At 35.6% G+C, this 19,652-nt stretch overlaps 1 protein-coding gene across 2 annotated transcripts in view; it reads left to right on the forward strand.

Annotated features, from left to right (window-relative positions):
• The window catches only part of EFR3A (EFR3 homolog A), a 115,482-nt gene that overhangs the window by 77,643 nt on the left and 18,187 nt on the right, over positions 1-19,652 (forward strand). For both annotated transcript variants that reach the window (XM_063079770.1, XM_063079771.1), the window contains exons 15-19: positions 1,870-2,031; positions 2,627-2,758; positions 3,862-3,929; positions 4,931-5,058; positions 17,671-17,762. In XM_063079770.1, the coding sequence (XP_062935840.1) occupies positions 1,870-2,031; positions 2,627-2,758; positions 3,862-3,929; positions 4,931-5,058; positions 17,671-17,762 (582 nt within the window). The remainder of the gene's footprint in view (positions 1-1,869; positions 2,032-2,626; positions 2,759-3,861; positions 3,930-4,930; positions 5,059-17,670; positions 17,763-19,652) is intronic.

Below are 19,652 nucleotides of genomic sequence, written 5' to 3' on the forward strand. Positions count from 1 at the left end.
CATGGCTTCATTTCTGTAGCTAAAAAGAGGCTTGCTAAACTGTAACACACACTTAGACTTAACCAGTCAGTCACTGTCACAGCTGGAGAATGACAGCCCTCTTTACCAGGATGGGACGTTAGTGCATGTTAAATAGAGAACAGAGCAGAATTCATGCTTATTACAGACAGACAACTGGCTTCAGAAGCATCTGTGCTGTTACTGCCCAGTTTCTTCTCATAAATTGATCACTTGGATTAACCTGCTGAGAAACAGGCCTGACATGTTAAGCTAGAATCCCTGCACATGGGAATGAGTGGGCCCCTACAGTTCTTAACCCTGGGTGCACATTGCAATCACTTGGGGGAGCTTTTGGTTTGAAAACACTGATGTTTGGGCTTCATTCATCGCTGACTAGTCAAATCATATTGGGGAGAGTGGACAGTAGTTAGAAGTGGGGAGGGCAGGAACATGGTGGTTATTCCAGTTTCTCAGTGATTCTAGCTTACAGTTGGGGTTGAGAACTAACATACCAAGTTGAATTAATTATTACATAGTGATTGGAAATAGGAAATTCTTTTATTTCTGGTAGCTCTCACGTGACAGTTGTTCTTATACACAGGAATGCTTTAGATGGGAAAGTCACATGGAGATGATGTTTTTGGCATGCTCCTTGGCGCTGGCAGTGTACCTGGTTGTGGGAGGGGTGTCTGGTCCCTGGTTCCATGCCTCATGTCCCGTGGTGGGCCCCAAGGTGATGGTGGTGTGTCTGGGCCAGAACTAATTTTTGTCCTTTGCTTACTTCTAAAACAGAGTAACTTCCTGAGGGAACCAGTACTTGAGCTGTGTGGTTGAGCTAAATTGCTGCTTTGCTGCTGTTTCCCTATGGAAGGCTTTTTGTGGTGCTCAGGGTTTAATGGTTGACCATATAGGTACTTCTGGCTCTCCAGAGACCTGATGCATGTGGGTTGTGTAGAAACTCTGATCTGGGCCTGAGTTTTTTCATCAATCTGCACCCCATGCAATTCTATATTCCTGACCAGTCTCTTCTGCATAGTCCTGTGCTGATTGGGGGGTTGATCGGCTGTCCTTGCTGTGTCCCATTGTTCTCCTGGTGGGCCTGTCTCCCCCACCTCCTGTGCTCCAAACACTTCCCATGGGGCGGGCCCTGTGCCAGTCCCTTGCGATGACTCACCAGCCTCTGAATGGCTCCACCTTTTCAGCTGTTCTGGTTCCTCGCTCCTGTGTGGGGTCCACGGGAACCCTATTAGTAGTCTTGCTGTCCTGGGGGCCACCAAGGCCCTTTCTCCCCTACTGTCTCCAAGTAACTCCATCTGAAGGGCACAACTGCAGCTCCTGCCATCTTCTGCTCCTGCTCCATGCGCTCAGCAAGTCCAGCCTTAAAGCGGCTGTGGCCCAAAACACTCCAAGCAATTTTTTCTTTCTCTCGTTGTGGCTTCTCCCACCTTCATGAACTCTGTAGGTCTCTCCTCCTCTTCCTCTGAGTTCCAGCGGCCCCAGCTTGGCTGATATTACATTTTTATAGTTGTACTTTGATTTGTAGGAGAGAGTGATGCTGGGGGCCATCTATTCCACCATCTTGACCCTGTTACAAAAGCATTTTTATTGTTTGCCCTGGAACTCTTTCTTACTTGCTGTTTTTATTTAAGGTTTGTTCTTCAATGAGAACGTTAGTTTGTGGTTGTATATTAGCACATTCGTTGTTAATAATAATGGGAATGTATTTTAACCATCCGATTATCAGCTTAAATTTCACTTTCATGTCAAGTTATGTAATAAGATAGCTACTTTGTAGAAGGTTTTATGCACGTGAAATCTGCCTGTACTACATTTTAAGCAAAATTATTTTCCTGTGTCATTTCTTTTCAGAATGGGCAGCAGTTATATCGGCACATATATTTGGGCTGTAAAGAGGAAGACAATGTTCAGAAAAACTATGAGCTACTTTATACTTCTCTTGCTCTTATAACTATTGAACTGGCCAATGAAGAAGTGGTTATTGATCTTATTCGATTGGCCATTGCTTTACAGGTATGCTTTTATAACCTTTCAGTGAAGAAAACATTTTTTATGAAGCAGACATCATCTTTACAGTTTTGTTGTCTTTATCCAAGGACATGAATTTTAATTAGAAAGCTGTCTAGTTGTAAATCTAAAATGCTCAAGACTGTGATGACATTCATTTATTCTTTTAACAAAAGAGTATTGACTGTGTGCTAAATATCGTTCAAGGCCATAGAAATACTTTGATGAAAAAGACAAACACAGTTCCTATACACATATTTACAGTCTAGTGGAGAAGATTGTCTTTTCATCTATAATGTTTAATTCGAGTTGTGTGTTATGTAATAAAAGAACAGTATGCAGTGGCGATACACGTGTGCACGTGTGCACACACATGTTAGAATAGGAAAGGCTTTCCTAAGGAAGACACATTTTTGTTGAGAGATTTAACTCTGCTGTAAATGGGCATTTATTTTCCTTTCAGAATTTTTAAAAATATAACTCTGATAAGGTGACATTTTTGTTAGGATTCCAAAGTACTTGCAGTTTTCTAGAGTAATCAGAGAAAACGCTTAAGAAGCATAAGAACTTATCTGTTGGATGTGTTTGTTTGTTATTAAAGGACAGCGCAATTATCAATGAGGATAATTTGTCAATGTTCCATCGTTGTGGAATCATGGCACTGGTTGCAGCATACCTCAACTTTGTAAGTCAGATGATAGCTGTCCCTGCATTTTGCCAGCATGTTAGCAAGGTAATGTATTTAGAAAAGTCCTTAAACTTGAGTTTTGTACAAAAATGGCTAATTTTCTTCCAGTAATGATTATTTTTAATTGTTATTATATATCAAATTAAGATAATTCTATAAAAATATGTAGTGACTGAATTGAAACTGCAGCTAAAACTATAACTAGTGTTTATATATTTTCTTTGATACCAGTTTTATTAGAATTTTTTAATGTAGTGGTTGAAGATGATATATGATTTTTTTCTAGAATACCTCATGTGATTTCTTCAATTTTGTCTCTCTGAGACATTATGAATCTTAGTATCTAAATTTTCTTAAATTATACTATTTTTGTTGTTGTTATTGCTTTATACCAACAGGTCTCAAAAGTTGAATGATAAATGTGCCTCTTAGAGAATTGTCCTGTGTCTTTCAACTATATTTAGCTTTTTTCATAAATGACTCTTAAATTGTTTTTTGCATAATTTAATACACATTTCAGAACCCCTAATTCACCTGGCCAAAGAAGTCTACTTTTAAAGACATCTGTCAGAGAGAACCTTATTTTTATGAAATTGAAAGCACATCTTTCAGTCCTTACTAAAATGTAGGTTTTTAGTGCATTCTAAGAAATGAAACCCATTCATTTATTTGAATGCCTGCTATTAGATTAGAGATACAAATACTATGAAAGCAGAGCACTGCCTTTTAAATTGCTCACAGATCAGTGGAGGAGCCAGACCTCACAAATGCATTTAGTCATGCACAGAAGGAGGAGGGTGGTGATTTGTCAAGGCATTTCCAAAATAGTGCATTTGAGGAAATATATGTTCTTATTTCTTCCTAGTAGGTTTTGTCAAATGTAATGTATCATTTTTTACTTACATGTTATTTTATTATTTTATCTGCTAAATTTTAAAAATAATAAATGTAAACAGAAAATGAATTCTGCATTTGAGCTCTAAACTTAGCCTAAATTCCAAAATGAAGTGATGATATTTCTTAATAAATGTTTTAAAAAGTTTTGTTTTTGATTTTGTTTTTTTAGTTGTTTTCTAAATTTTTATAACAAGGTCTTGAGAAGTGAGGTTTCTGATTTTTGTTTTGTTTTGCTTTTGTATATTTTTCAGGTTATTGAAATTCGAACTATGGAAGCCCCTTATTTTCTACCAGAGCATATTTTCAGAGATAAGTGCATGTATGTTAATTCTTTACACTTTAAGGAAGGGGCAACTGGCTTGAGAAACCAAATTGATGATTGTAAAGGAGTATACTAATGTTGTAATAATTTTGGGGGGCTTAATAATGATCGTTTTGCGTTTCTGTTATTTAATTCATCTGACCTTTTCCATTGCTGTAAAAGTTCTTGCACATTATAAATGTAGACTCATGGACACATGAAGTCGATCTTGAAAAAAATTGGAAAAAAAAAAAAGACTTATTCTGCTTTTTTCTGATATGGAGCAGTATCTCTAATATAACATTTTTTATGTTCTCATATACAAAGGAACACTCCTTTAAGAGAATACAATATCGTGTTGAAGGTTGTCAGTAATAGATAACAATGCTGATAAAGTTGTGAGAGGAAGAATGTATTAAGGAAAATCTATAAGTTGTATCTGCGTTCTTCCTTGTTCTCCAAAGAAAAAAATATGTATGAATAATATTACTCCCATACTTTATTCAAACTTTTAGGCTCTAAAAGCAGTTTAATATTGAAAGCATCAGCAACAGATAATATCAAATACTTTGAAAGAAAAGTGAAATCTTATATGGTTGGGCAAGTGCTTTCTATCACTTAGGTAGTTTAGATCGTTTTCATTAGTAATCAGTGAGCTGCATTTTTATTTGCTTCTCTCAGTAAATTTTTAATTAGTATGAAAATAAAAGCTGAATTTAGTCCTCTTCATCATTTAATGCTCAAGTATCAACAGAATAATATAAGGCTAATTCACTATTAGAACATTACTGGGAGAAGAATCACAACAGAATGGTTAATATATGGGACCATTATACCATGTGTTCTTAAAGAGCTCAAATTAGTCACCTAAAGTATACTGATTTTTTTATTATTAGTTACAATTTATTATTTACATTTAGAATATTGAGGCTTTGCTGTAGAATGTTTTGCATGTTTACTCATTTTTGCTTGGTAATTTCAGTAATACCAAATGATTTTTGTTTTGATCAACCTTATAGGCTTCCAAAATCTTTAGAGAAACATGACAAAAATTTGTACTTTCTGACCAACAAAATTGCAGAGTCACTGGGTGGAAGTGGATATAGTGTTGAGAGATTGTCCGTACCCTATGTACCACAAGTGACAGGTAAGAGGAAGGTAATTAGAACTCTTACTCTGGTGATTGATCATGTTTCAGTAATTTTCCCATTACCCAGTTAGCAATGAAAACTAATTCTGGCATGTATACTTACCATAGCACAGCCTTTTTCAAATGTGTGAGTGTTTACTTACATTTTTAAATTTTGCTCTTGAAAATGTTAGGAAATCTCTAAAGAATGTAGATATGATTTTACCATAAGCAAATCAAGTCCTTGAGTGTTTTTTATTATACTTAATATGTTATTACACAAATATCATATTTAATATGATCCTTTAAACAGTGAAGCAAAGTGAGATCATTCCGTATTAAACAATATTGTATTTAACTTAAACAATTTTCACGAATTTCCTCAATAAATTATGATTATTGAGCTTAATGACTTAGGGAACGTTTGTCATTTGAAAGAGTACAGGCTGTTTGCTATGTAAAGAAACCTGCAAACTTTAAGTTAGGGATATTTTTTTCCTTTGTGAACTATGTATTTCCTTCTGTTCTTTCCATTGCCTGAAATAATTCTGTTGTGTTTGAAGGCAAAACTGCATGTTGTTTTGCATTCAAGTTTTACTTTAAAAATTAAAATAAAAGAATTTCTGTCTTATACCCCCTTTTCATTTGATGATTGTATAAATATTAAATTTGGGAGGAGAACTAGTTCTTCCTTTGGGGATACCTTTCTTTTATAAGAGAACTATTTGATTTCACTTAGATAGTTTTCTGGATTAATCACTAAAAGTAGCACAATCTTAGTAATAACCATCTTTTTTATAATGTGGATCCAAAATATATACATTAATTACAATGATAGTTGTTCATAGTTGTCTGAGATGTTAATGAATGCTTTTGCATCTTCTTTTAAATTTCATACATAAAAGATTCTGTTCCTCAGAAATTCCTTGAGGAAATAAAAATGCTAAGAATATTAGTAGAGCTTTGTAACTTAGAAGACTTTTTTTTAAATACTTTTAAAATATTTCATTTTTATAATTTGGATTTAGCTCTCTTTCCTTCAGGCAAAAAGCCTCATAAACCCAGGCACAAGCACAAAGGTAAATCCAGCTGTCAGTTTGGCCCGCTCTTTCCCCCACCTGTCCTCTAGGAAAATAGCTTAATAAAATGTGCCTTTTAGAAAATGGAGCCAGTGATGTGTATATTTATACAGTTGTAGGTTTAGTTAGTATCTTGCCCTACCTTCCTTATAGCCGTAGTTTATTTTTACCCTTTTGTTGTTTCCCCTGTTCTTTGTTATTTACCCCTGTTCTTTTAACTCTTAACAAATTTTAATGAAAGCTCTGGTACTTTGTTTTTTTAACAGATAGTTTGTTCTTCCCCATTTCCTCTTACCTCTAAAAAAGATGAGTCTCATAATGCCTCTGTCATTGACTGGAAGAATTCTGAATATTTCAATATATACTTAATTATATTACTGAATAGAAATCTCTGTGTGAATAAGACTTTTCTGATTTATAAAGACTTTGATCATTTAGAACCAGCCTGTGGCATGTGTATTCTCCCTTAAAGCTGAAGGAGTCAGAAGAAACAGTGATATTTTATGGAGTAATCAGTTATTCAATTTTCTTTTGCTGTGTAATCATCAGATATTTATTTTTTAAAATTAAAGGAATTTAAGAGCAATATATCAAAAGAAAAAGCAAATATATTTAGCTGCTTGTGCATCATGCAGTCCCCGTTGTTGTCACAATAGTAGCTGACATTTACTATGCACTAACTGCTAAGCACTGTCATAAGTACTTTGTATTCATTTTCTTATTTAATCCTTATAATAGTTTGGTAAGGAAAGTAGCAATTATCTTTGTTTACAAATGAGTATAGTGAGTCTGAAATTAAATGGTTAGGTGACTCCACTGAAATTAACTGCCTCTCTAGTTCAGTTAGGTACTTGATAAATTGTTTGATTTTGGTGACTATTTGGGGGGAGGGAGGCTCAAAGGTTGTTCGGGCATTTAAAATAATCCAGATTGATTTTTTCATTTATTTCACAAACCTTTACTGAGTGACTACTATATATCAGGCAGTGCTAAGACTTTTGGGAAGTAGAAAAGTGTTAAGATGTGCCACCTATCCTCAAGGATTAAAATGTAGTGGGGAAGACAGGTGGAAGATTGAAACACAGTGATAACTGGATCTAGAGAAAGAATAGTGACCTTCCTAAAGTTAATTGAACAGTTGGTGCATTACATAACAAGTGGTCAGTAAATGTTAGCTGCTTATTGCGTTTTTCTTTTATCACCGATCAAACTAGAATTCAAGTGAATGGTGTGTGTGTAGGGATGTGCTAAGTGCTACTATATGGGGGGCGGGGGTACAGTGATATGCCTCAGTTGGATCACTCATAGGTACCAAGTGGCTTTAGTAAACTTACACAGTTATTTAAGTAATTAATACCTCCAGTGTGACAGCTGCTGTGCAAACAGAAACAAGAATGAATGAGATAGGTAGAAGTCTCTACTTTCATAAAGCTTATAGTCTCTCTCAGCTGGGTTCTTCATCTAAACCACAAAACACAGATGATTTGGATGACTCTTTTCTCAGTTCTCCCAAGATGACACTTTACCAGTATCATTCTAGATGCATAGGGAATAAGTTAATTTCATCATGTAATTTGTCTCTAACAAGACAAATAACTAAGCAATTGTAATATGCCTTGAGGACTATGATCAAGGTAGTTTAGGGTCCTCAGGCAGCACCTAGGAGAGTATTTGATCCAGATTTGGTGGGCCAGGGATGTCTTCCAGAGGAAAAAATCCTTAGGCTGAGCCTGAAGCAAGTGTTTGGCAACTGAACTGTGTTTCATACAGAAATGATGGTATATGTGGGGAAATTATTAGGCAAGAACATGATTCGTTCAGGGAATTAATATAAAGTTAGTCTATCTGGATTGAATTGAGAAGTGGGGTTGGGAATTGGAAGTCCAGGTTAAATAGTTAGAACTTTATTCTGAAAGCAGTGGGGAGGCATTGAATGATTTTAATCAGGGGATAGCATGATCAGAGTTGCATTTTAGAAATATTACTCTGGTTGTAGTTTAGCAAACTGGAGATGAAGGGGACCACTTAGAAGGCTCTTTAGTAATCCCCAGGAGAGATGACAGTGGCCTGTACTGAAGAGGTATCAGTGAAAATAAAATACAGGGAAATGGGTAGATTCTAGAAAAATTTGCAAAAGAGAATCTACAGGCATTTGATTGTTGTGGGGGTGGGGGCGGTGAGGAGAATGCCAGAGACATCTGGGTTTCTGCTTGGGCACTTGGGTGGATGGTGCAAAACTGAGGAAGAGCAGGCTTTACTTGCCATGTTATTTGCTTGTTTTTTGTTTTTTATATTTTTTTTAATAGGAAGAATGGGTGATATGACTGTTTAAGTGAGAAAGAAAAAGAAGTATGCATTTCAGCTGTAACTGTCTGTAAGTAGTTTTGAATCTGGGATGATAAAAGGATAGAGTTTTTATTAGCAGAAACGAATAGGCAAGAGTGGCACATTTTGGAGATCAGCCTCATGTTGAGTATCTTTGACAGTGGAGCATCCAAGTGAAGGATGCTGCAGGCAGGTGTCAGGGCTGGGTTTTGTGTGAGAGTTGAGAAGTTATAATGAGAATTTTGGAATCAGCAGCATGAGGGATTTTGCTAAAGCCTTCTGGGAGGATGACTTCCCAAAGTGAAGACAAGAAGAAGAAGAAGAGGATAAAATGGCTTTAGGGCATTCCCTTTTCCTTAGGGAGGGTATGTTGGGAATGAGCTCAAAAGCCTGAAACCCAAAAAGCTTCATTAGAGTGTAAAGGAGAATAAGATAGTGCTGTGGTGTGTGTGCTAGGAAGTGGGAGATGGGAAGGTAAGTAGAGGGCAGAAGCTTCAAAAAAGGGAAAGGTAACTTGTCACAAATTGCTGAAGCTTCAGGGAAGTTGAGAGGCCTTTCTTTGGATTTTCCTAGAAGGTGGTTAAGGCCTCTGAAAGGAGAGTTTTGATGGTGAGCCGAAAAGGAATAGCAACATACATATGTAATTTTTCATTGTTGCTGTTCTGTTTTTGCTCCTGCTGATTTTTGCTGGGGATGAATGGAGGTGTTGATATAGCCCAGTCTTTGAAAAACAAAGAACAGGGGGGGAAGAGAGAGAGAGAGAGAGAGAGAGAGAGAGAGAGAGAGAGAGAGAGAGAGAGAGAGAGAGTGTGTGTGTGTGTGTGTGTGTGTGTGTCTACAACTGTGTGTGTGCGCCTGTGTGTCTTTTTGTGAACTCATAACTCTCAAGTTAGAACAAATAATAGGCAAAAGTTCATTTACAAATGAAAATCCAACTATTTATACATCTTCAAACCAACCATTTGTTGCCATTGAAAAACAGTTACAGTAAATGAAGCAGTGTACTTTAAAAGACATATTGACAGTAGTTAATTTTTCTCTGGGCCAGGAAACAAACTTACATGTAAGGTGGCTTAGCATTAGAAGTTGTTACATACAATCTTGTCTCTATTCTAGTTATGTGGCCTTGGGCATGTGCCTTAATATCTCACTGATCCCTTGTCCTCATAAGAAAAGCAAGGACCATAGCTTTTAAACTGTTTAGTTCAAATGATATATACACAGGAAAGTACTTTAAAAACTGAAGCATCCTATATGAATATAAGAAAGATATTAATATTTGTGTCTTAATCTTCTAACTGGCTTTTTGAGTGTGTTAATTTGTCCTGTTAATTCAAAGTACTTGTAACACATGGATGCCTTAATCTGCTTTATCAAAGCCCCCACTGTTTTCCAACCAATCCTTGCTTGTAAAAATGTTCTCATGTATGTATCCCATCTTGCCTTTTTGGAGGGGGTAGTGGTAGAGGTTCTATTTTAAAGTTTGTTTTAAAAAAAATCAAGATTGTCTTTTACATTACCCTAACTTTTTTATTCCATAGTGCGATGAGTTTTAGTTTGTTTTTATTCTGTAAATATGCATTAGTTCTAGATGTAGTTTTTTTTTCTATAGGACCAAAAAAACTTGTCTATTTGAGTAGTACCACATTATACCATGACATTTTGAATTTTGTGTGCAGATAAATTACCTTGAAGTTTCTCTGTGTCCCAGTTAACTTTCTAACTTTCTAATCAAAATACATTTATGATTTATTATATGCAATTAAGTGATTTTCTGTATCTTATTTTCTATAGTCATGTTAAATTATTGTAGAAGTCAGTTAATGCAATTCTGTGCCATACTTATATTCAAACTGTTTTCTCTATTCTTTGGCTACCTGAATGCATCAGGTGGCAGCAAAATATTACTGAAGGAAGTTAGGCATAGCTCTAGTACTGACCTTTTAGAAGCACTGCTTCTGAAATTCGGGTCTTTGTACAGTTAAAAACAAAAAGAAGAAATGATGATTACCATTGTGAACAGCAGACATGAAACAGAGGTACAAGGGATAGCAAAATGAAAAGGGCAAGGTAAGTAGTGTCTAGGACTATCCCAACCCAATGTGAGGATGAGAAGCAAGAGAGAGATCTGAGATGGTGATGTGACAGCTCTCTAGACTTACCAGGACAATGCAGCCCACAGAGGAAAAGCAGGTCAGGAACAGATTTAGATAGCCCATGGAAGCAGGGGCATTATCTTCCATAAGCTCTGTTTTAGAAACCTTACTTTTGTATAGACATACAACATGTCTAATGACAATTTTGTCTGGGCTTTATTGTAGTCACCTGTAAGCAAGTTATTATATAGGTCAGAAAAAGTTTTGAGAATGTAGTGGGATAGTTTTCCATTGAATTTTATTTTCTTCTGTTTTAGAATTCATAATTTTTTTTCTGAAATCTCTGCCTACTGTACTTCCTTTCTGTTCACATTGATTTTGCCACTCAGTGATCCCTTTCCTGCCCCCATATGTCTTTTTTTTTTTTTTTTTTTAAATTTTAGACTTCAATTTGATTCTTTTCCATGACACATCAGCCTTTGGAAATTAACCCAGAAATTCTTTTTATTGGGTCCTTTGTGAGAAGCAGGCTATTATTCCTGATTTTGAGTTCTCGTGAGTCCTTGTTAACTTAGATGCTTAAATACTAAAGAACTCAGCACGGATGACCGCATGCTATCTTGTAGAAGTTCTATTGATGTCATTATGTTTGGTAGTTTATATCAAAGCGTGGGGTCATGAAGGAAAAACAAAGAATGTATGGTCCAGGTTAACTCAGCAGTAGCCACGTGTAGGATATAACATTCTCAACCTGAAAACTACAGGAAAACAATATGTAGTGTTTTGTTACAGGGGAGTATGTATTGGTTTTGAATCTCCAGGCTTCATACAGTAGAACCTGAGGGACTTCTGTATGGTAGATGCAAAGCCCAGAGCCTGCCATTGAATTTCTTACGTGGTTGGGGAGATAAGACATCTATTTACTTGACTGTAGTACAAAGCCCAGTAAATAATGAAGGATGATATAAGGGAAATTCATTGAGAACCGGTAGTAAATTTTTGTAGGTCAGAGGAAGGAGAAATAAATAGAAATAATTGGACTGATATTTAACATTTTTAAGGAAGCGATGTAATGTTCAAGTAGGCCTTGAAAGGTAAGACTCTTTATAGTGGAGAGGACCTCAAGAAGGACGGGTAACGAAGCATTTCCAGTGGGGTTTCTGTTTGGAGGAAAGCATGGACGGCAGATATGCCAGAGCATGCTCAGAGACTGGAAAATAGGCATATTTGACATGAACACTAAATGAGGGAGCAGTCAAAGTTGCTCTTGGTAAGATCTGATTAGAGAGCCTAAAAAGCCTTTTTAATTTGTAAGCAGTGGGGGAGTATTGCTTGGGGAACGATGTGGTTAGTATTTTAAGAAGCTAGGCATGATAGTGGCATGTAGGGAAAATTGTGGAAAGGTCTGTCATCAGTCAGGATGGGTTGAGTCAATGGTTCTCAACTGAGGATGATTTTGCCCATTCTAGGAAACACTTGTCAATCCTGGAGACATTTTTAGTTGTCACAACTGGAGCAGGGAGAGGTAGGATAGGCCTACTGGTATCTGGTGGGTAGAAGCTAGAGATGCTGCTTAACATCTAACAAAGTAACGGCCAGTCCCCCACAACAAGAATTATCTGGTCCACAGTGCCAAGTTTAAGAAACTCTGGCTAGGTTATCCCATGGTAACAAACAATCCCAAATTTCTAGTGGTGAAAACAGTAAAGACTTGTTTATTTTGCAGAGTAACTGTGCCTAACTTTACATCTTTTTCCAGAATCCAGACTGTTGGGGCTGCCACGCTGTAGCATTGCTCATACTTTTTTCACTTGTACTTGTTTTAGAGCCCTCCTAACCACAGAGGAGGCAGGAATTGCAATCCTACATGTGCCCAGACAGGGACAAAACTATGATATTTGATTCACAGCATTAATTACTACATGGAAGGCTGCCTTCGAGTGGAAGAGTAGTCAGTAACAGAGAAACCAGTTTCTTGCTGATTTCTTTTAGGTCTTTATTCTTTACCTTTTCCAGAAAATAAATTCGTAGTATATACAAAATTGGATTAGAAAGATGAAGTGTTGACAGATTATGAAATGACTCTGTGCTGTTAGACTACAGTTCTAGACATGAGCTTCCCCACTGTTATTGGGAACGTTACAAGTGTGTCTGGATGTTGTTCTCCTTAACTCTTCATTTAGCCGGGCAGGCCCTGGGGCAATTAGAGCCTCCAATGTAAGTAGCCTTTTCCATTTATCTCTTTGTGCTATATATAAGTATTATAGTTTTATGTATGCACAGTGATGTGAAAAACCTTGGGAAGCTCTGCTTTAGTCAGTGGGCAATATTTGTTTAAAAATTATAACTAGGACTGAAAATGATTTATTAACAACTCTACTGTCAGTATAGAAGGGAGAGATGTATTAGGAATATCAGTTAGAAAGCTATCCTAAGAGGTTAGATAAGAAGAGATGAAGATTTTTGAATGATGCCACTATTTAAATAGAGGTAAAGATGTTTTATTAGAGAATTGGGTTTAGAACAAGTCAAATAAAATGGATTAATAAAAAATTGGAAATATGGAACTGAGGCTCAGAAGAGGAAATGAGGCACTAGAATCCTCCTCTTGGTCAGTCACACAAGTAAATAACCTGCTAGGTGCCAGTTGCAGCTGCCGTAGTACTTGGGAACTCTCTGGGAGAGTTGGAGGATCAAGGATGTGACTTAGGTGAGTACATCCCTTTTAGGGATGGGAGTAGAGCTGCTGACTCAACGTCATGGTACCCCTTCTAAATTTTCTTCTGCATCACAGAGGAAAAACTGGGGACTATGTTTCCCAGAATCCTGTCTTCCATGTGGCTCTGATTAGAGACTGACAATGAAAAGCACTCACACAAAATTTTGAAAATAGAAGAGGAGAAACTAAATTATCCTTCAAAGACAGGTAGGAATCTAGATGGAAAGACAGCAGACTTGAAGCAAGCTTCTGAGGAGCTTGAGAATTGCCCATTTCCGTGCTGCAGGCTGAGAATGTCTTACAGCTCTGCTAACCTTTACTCACGCAGCTCTACCAAGGGTTAAATGAGCCTCTCATTCTATGTTTGGTAATACACAAAGCGGCTTCCTTTTTTCTGATGAAACCATAATTATTTATTAGATGTTCTCATAGCACTCTGTACTTCTCCATTACACTCTATTATTTTGTTTATTTTTTTATCTTTCCTGCTAGACTGTAAGCTCTATGTGAGTGTGGACTATATATATTGAGCAGTCTGTCCCTAACACCTGACATGGTCAGTCACTTAATACATGTGTTGAGTATTGGATGCTGAAGTAGAAAAAAATGTATGGAAGGAGATTTTGATCAAGAAATTCAAATTTCCATGCAATGGTTAAGCAGAATATAGGCTAGAAACAGCTATTTAATTTAGTGACTTGCAAGACTGGAGTTTCATGACAAAGCACTGTCAGAAGAGTAGTTGGGGGTGGGATTATAATTGCAGGGCTTCAGAAAAGTCAGTAATGAAAAATCAGAGCAATTGATTCAGACTACACAAACACGTTTGCAACAGGGGGCAAAATAGTAGACTAGGTAGAACATTGAGGTGAAGAGAGAGTTTTTCCGGACAGGTCATCAAATATAAAGCAAAAGAGCAATCTTGTGGAGATGGGTGACTGAAAAAATGGTGGAGAAAGAGGTATTAATGGAAGCAACAAATGCTTTCAACCCACAAATTTGAGTGCACTATAAGTACTTTTAGATGTTGGTTCCCAAACTACCATCCTAGAACCAGAGTTAGTTGACAGCTTCCACTGTTTTGTGGAAAAATTAGAGATACAAGGGCAATATTGTGAGTGTTCAATTAGGCTGAATATATTGTGTCCTTCTCCTTTTGGTATTATGTTGGCTTTTTTTTTTTTCTTTTTCATTGAAACATAATTGATTATACATGTTTGTGGGGTACAGGGTTAACTGTCAATACCAGTGTACAATATGTGATGATCAAGTCAGGATAGTTAGTATATTCGTCATTACAAAATGTAATCATTCTTTGTCTGCATTAACCAATTTCTTGCTGTCTGCCCTCCCTGATCTCCTTTCCACCTCTTAGTAACCCCAGTTCTTTTCTCTCCTTCTGAAAGTTCAATATGTTATTATGATTGATCTTTCTCTTTCTTTCTTTTTTTCTTTCTCTTTCTCTCACTCTCACTCTCTCTCTCTTTCTCTCATTCTTTGTCTCTTTCTATTTATTTTTTAGCCCCTGTTTATGAGTGGGGACATGCAGTATTTCTCTTTCTGTGCCTGGCTTATTTCACTTAACATAATTTTCTCCAAGCTCATCTGTGTTGCTGCAAATGGCAGAATTTCATTCTTTTCAATGGCTGAGAAGTATTCCACTATGTATATAAACCATTTTCCTTATCCAGTCATCCATCAATGGACATTTAGATTGGTTCCATATCTTGCCTGTTGTAAATAGAGCTGTGATAAGCATGAGAATGCAGGTATCCTTTCATTCCTTTGGGTGTTTACCTAATAGTGGGATTGCTGGATGATATGGTAATTTTATCTGTAGTTGTTTGAGAAACCTCCATACTGTTTTCCATAATGGCTGCACTAATTTACAGTCCCACCAGTAGTGTAGAAGAGTGCTCCTTTCTCCATATTCTCACCAACATTTGTTATTTTCTTTTTGATAATAACCAGTCTAACTGGTGTTAGATGATACCTCATTGTGATTTTGATTTGCATTTCCCTGATGACTAATGTTGAGAATTTTTACATATTCCTGTTGGCCATTTGTATGTATTCCTTTGAGAAATTTCTGTTTAGCTCATTTGCCCATTTTTTAATTGGATTATTTGGTTTTTTATTGTTATATGAATTTCTTGTATATTCCGGATATTAATCCCCTGTCAGATGTATAGTTTGCAAATATTTCCTTCCATTCCGTAGGTCGTCTTTTCACTCTGTTGATTGTTTTCTTTGCATGCAGAAGCTGTTTAGTTTGATATAATCCCATTTGTTTATTTTTTCTTTTGTTGCCTATGCTTTTGAGATCTTATTCATAGAGTCTTTGCCCAGTCCTACATCCTGAAGTGTTTTTCCTGTGCTTCCTTGTAGGAATTGTATAGTTTCAGGTCTTATATTTAAGTCTTTAATCCATTCTGAGTTGATTTTGGTATATGGCAAGAGGTATGGGTCTAGTTTCATTCTTGTACACATGGATGTCCAGTTTTCCTAGCACTATTTATTGCAGAGGCTTTCCTTTCCTCAATGTATGTTCTTGGTGCCTTTTTTGAATACGTGGATTGATTTATGGATTCTCTATTATGTTGCATTGGTCCATGTGTTTGTTTTTATGTCAGTACCATGCTGTTTTGGTTGATACAGTTTTGTAGTATAATTGGAACCAAGTAGTGTATTTCTTCTTGCTTTATTTTATTTTTTTTTTTTGCTCAGGATTGCTTTGGCTATGCAGTGTCTTTTGTTCCATATGAATGTTAGGATTTTTTTTTTTTTTTTTTTTAATTTCTGTGAAGAATGTTATTGGTACTTTGATGGGGATTGCGTAGAATCTGTAGATCACTTTGGGTAGTATGGACATTTTCAAAATGTTAATTCTTCCAATCTAAGAGCATGGAATGTCTATCTTTTTGTGTCCTCTTTAGTTTCTTTCAGCAGTGATTTGTAGTTCTCATCATAAGGATCTTTCACTTGGTTAAATTTATTTCCAGGTATTTTATTTTTTTGGTAGCTGTTGTAAATGGGCTTTATTTCTTTTTCTGTTAGTTCGTTGTTGGAATAGAAGAATTCTACTGATTTTCATGTATTGATTTTGTGTCCTGCAACTCTACTGAATATGTTTTTCAGCTCTAAGAGCTTTTTGGTGTAGTCTTTAGGTTTTTCTATGTATAGGATTATTTCATCTGCAAAAGGGTCAGTTTGACTTCATCTTTTCCAATCTGGATGCCCTTCATTTCTTTTTCTTGTCTGATTGTTCTGGCAAGTACTTCCAATACTGTATTAAATAGGAGTGGTGAGAGTTGATATCCTTGTCATGTTCCTGTTCTTAAAGGAAAAGCTTTCAGCTTTTCCCTATTCAGGATGATATTGGTGGTGGGTTTGTCATATATAGCTTGTACTATGTTGAGATGTTTTTCTTCTATGTCTAATTTGTTCAGAGTATTTGTTATGAAGGTATGTTGAGTTTTGTCATATGTGCTTTTTCTGTGTCTTTTGAGATGATCGTATGGTTTTTTGACCTTGATTTTGTCAATGTGGTGTATCACATTTATTGACTTGTGTATGTTGAACTATCCTTGCATCCCTGAGATGAATCCCACTTGATCATGATGCGTAATCTTTTTGATGTGCTGCTGTATTCTGTTTGCACATATTTCTTTGAAGATTCTTGTGTTATGTTCATCAAGGATATTGGTCTGTAGTTTTTTCTTTGTTGTATCTTTGTCTGGTTTTGGTATCAGGCTGATGCTGGCCTCATAGACTGAGTTCAGGAGAATGGCCTCTGTTTCAATTTTTTGGAATAGTTTGAAAAGGATTGGTATTAATTTTTCCTTAAACATTTGGTAGTATTCTGTGGTGAAGCCGTCTGGTCCTGGTCTGTTTATTGGGAGACTGCCGATTACTGCTTCAGTCATGTTGCTTGTTAGTTAGCCTGTTCGTGTTTTCTATTACCTTTTGATTCAGTCTTGGTATTTTGTATATGTCTAGAAATTTATCCATTTCCTCCACATTTTCAAATTTGTTAGCATGTAGATGTTCATAATACTCTCTAATATTTCTTTGTGGTATTGGTTTCGGTAGTATTGGTTTAATGTCTCCTTTTTCATTTCTGATTTTTATGTGGGTTTTCTCTCTTCTTTTTTTAGACTAGCTAATGGCTTTTCTATTTTGTTTTTCCTCAAAAAAGAACCTTTTTGAAAAATAAAAAACTGTTAACTTTATTTCAGTTCACCCCATCAGTTTTATTTTTTAATCTGCTTCACAAAATTTAAGTCTGAGAACACACTGCTTTATATATTTAAACTGTGTCTTAATTTTCTGAAAATTTTTGAAATCTGAAATAAAGTTGATAAATGAAATCAACATAATGTTTCTAACTCCAAAACACTTTTTGTTTTAGATGAAGATAGGCTTTCTAGAAGAAAAAGTATTGTGGACACTGTATCCATTCAGGTGGATATTTTACCCAACAGCATTCCTTCTGATGATGTGGTAAGTTGATAAAAGTTTATGGTAGAGTACTGTCTTGAGATAGATATCATTTAAAAGAATTTTTTGCCCTCTACACTTTCGAACAGGAGAAAATACAACTCTAAATTATCCCCAAATCAACTAAATTGTTAGTGGAAATTAATCTGATTTAGCCTTGAACTTATAGTTTATTTTATTGAACTCATTTTAGCTGTCTATAAAGATACATAAACTTAACATTTTATGTTATGATATTGTTAGATTTCACATTGTAATTCATTATAATAAAAGATACTGTGAAACAGCATTAAGTGAGATTCTTTTTGCAAGTTAAGAAATGTTTTACAAGGCCTGTTATTATATTATTAGGCCTTCTAGATTCTGGGTTTTTTTAGATTTATGAAACATAAGTTTACAGGAATAAATGGAACTATACACCTTCATGTAAGCCAAATGCTTACTGCCTTTAGAAATTTTTGAAACTTAACCTGTAAGGGAAAAATTTTTTATCATGTTGGATAGTGAATATAATGAATTGAATGTAGCTGAAGCTGTGTCAGTGAACTATGTACTCTTTAAAGACTGTGGCTTATTTGATACATCACAGATTTAATGCTCTCCTCCTGTTTTAATAGAGCACAAGAGTGTACCCTCCTGAGTTAATAGGAAGAAAAAGCAGCCAGTATTCCCTAGGACATACTCCACACAAATCAGCAGAGAATTTTTTGATAGTCAAGTAAAAATGCCGAAATGCCAGCATGTCAAGTCAGCCTTCATCTTGTGGTTTATCCATTGTTTGCCTTCCTAGGTATTATTTCTTGTTGGTACAATATAAATAATTAAAACAATGTCCATACAAGAAAAAGGAAAGGAAGTTGTCTGAATTCATGCTTTCTCAGCCTCCTTTCTTGCCCACCCGCCATCCCTACCCCCATCCCTATCAGTTAATTTGTCTTCAGTAATTAAAACTATCTGGTCACCAGGGTACAGCTGACTAACATATCTTCCATGCTTTTTAACTCCCCATAATGGAGAATTAATCAGTTTTATTAAGAAATTATCAGCAAAGCATTAAGACTGGCTTCAAGTTTCTCACCAATTTAAAGCTTAAGAAAAATCATCTTCCTTAAATTTGTCTCTTTCATCAAAGCCTTTCTAATTTATATACTTATTACTAGTAAAGAAAGTATCTTGCTAGTTCTATCTTTTAATGAGTATGAATTTGTTGCTGTTACCTTTTGAGAGAAGAAATTCATCTAAAGCCTTATAGACTTAATTTTGTCAGGAGTGCAGTATATTTTATTGACTGGTATTTTTCTGTTCTTTTGTTAACTATTTTTATTTCTTCCAAAAATTTATGTATAGCACTTGAAATTATTGCAAAGAATCAGTCTATTTTGACAAATTGAAAAATATTTTCATAAGGATTTAATGTGGGAGAAGATTCTTGACATGAATTTTACATTGAATGTCCACTAATATATTTAACTTTTTGTAGATCCTGTAATTTTCCATTTGCAGTAAGTCCTAAGTCAGATGTGTCTCTGAAAAGCATCTGACTAGTTTAAGTAAGCATCTGACACTAAGCATCTGAAAAGTTTAAGTACAGTTTAGTACCACATTTACTTGAGCACATTTGTGGTTTTATCTCATTTATCATTGTGGAGTCTGCTTTTGTATATTAGAAATGATTGTTCTAATACCAGAAGACAGAATAATATTACCTTTTACCTTCTAGGCTAAAACTAATTAATTTCGTAGCATGGACAGGAGAAATTCACATCAGTTAGATATACACCAGTTAATGGTGTAACAAAGTATCAGTAAGTATATTTGGTTACAATGAATCAGATAAGAAAATTGCTCATTAAAAATTGTTCTTTTATTTGATCGGAATTATTTGAAGTGTTA

This window comes from Cynocephalus volans, chromosome 15, assembly GCF_027409185.1.
Source record: "Cynocephalus volans isolate mCynVol1 chromosome 15, mCynVol1.pri, whole genome shotgun sequence".
NCBI lineage: Eukaryota > Metazoa > Chordata > Mammalia > Dermoptera > Cynocephalidae > Cynocephalus > Cynocephalus volans.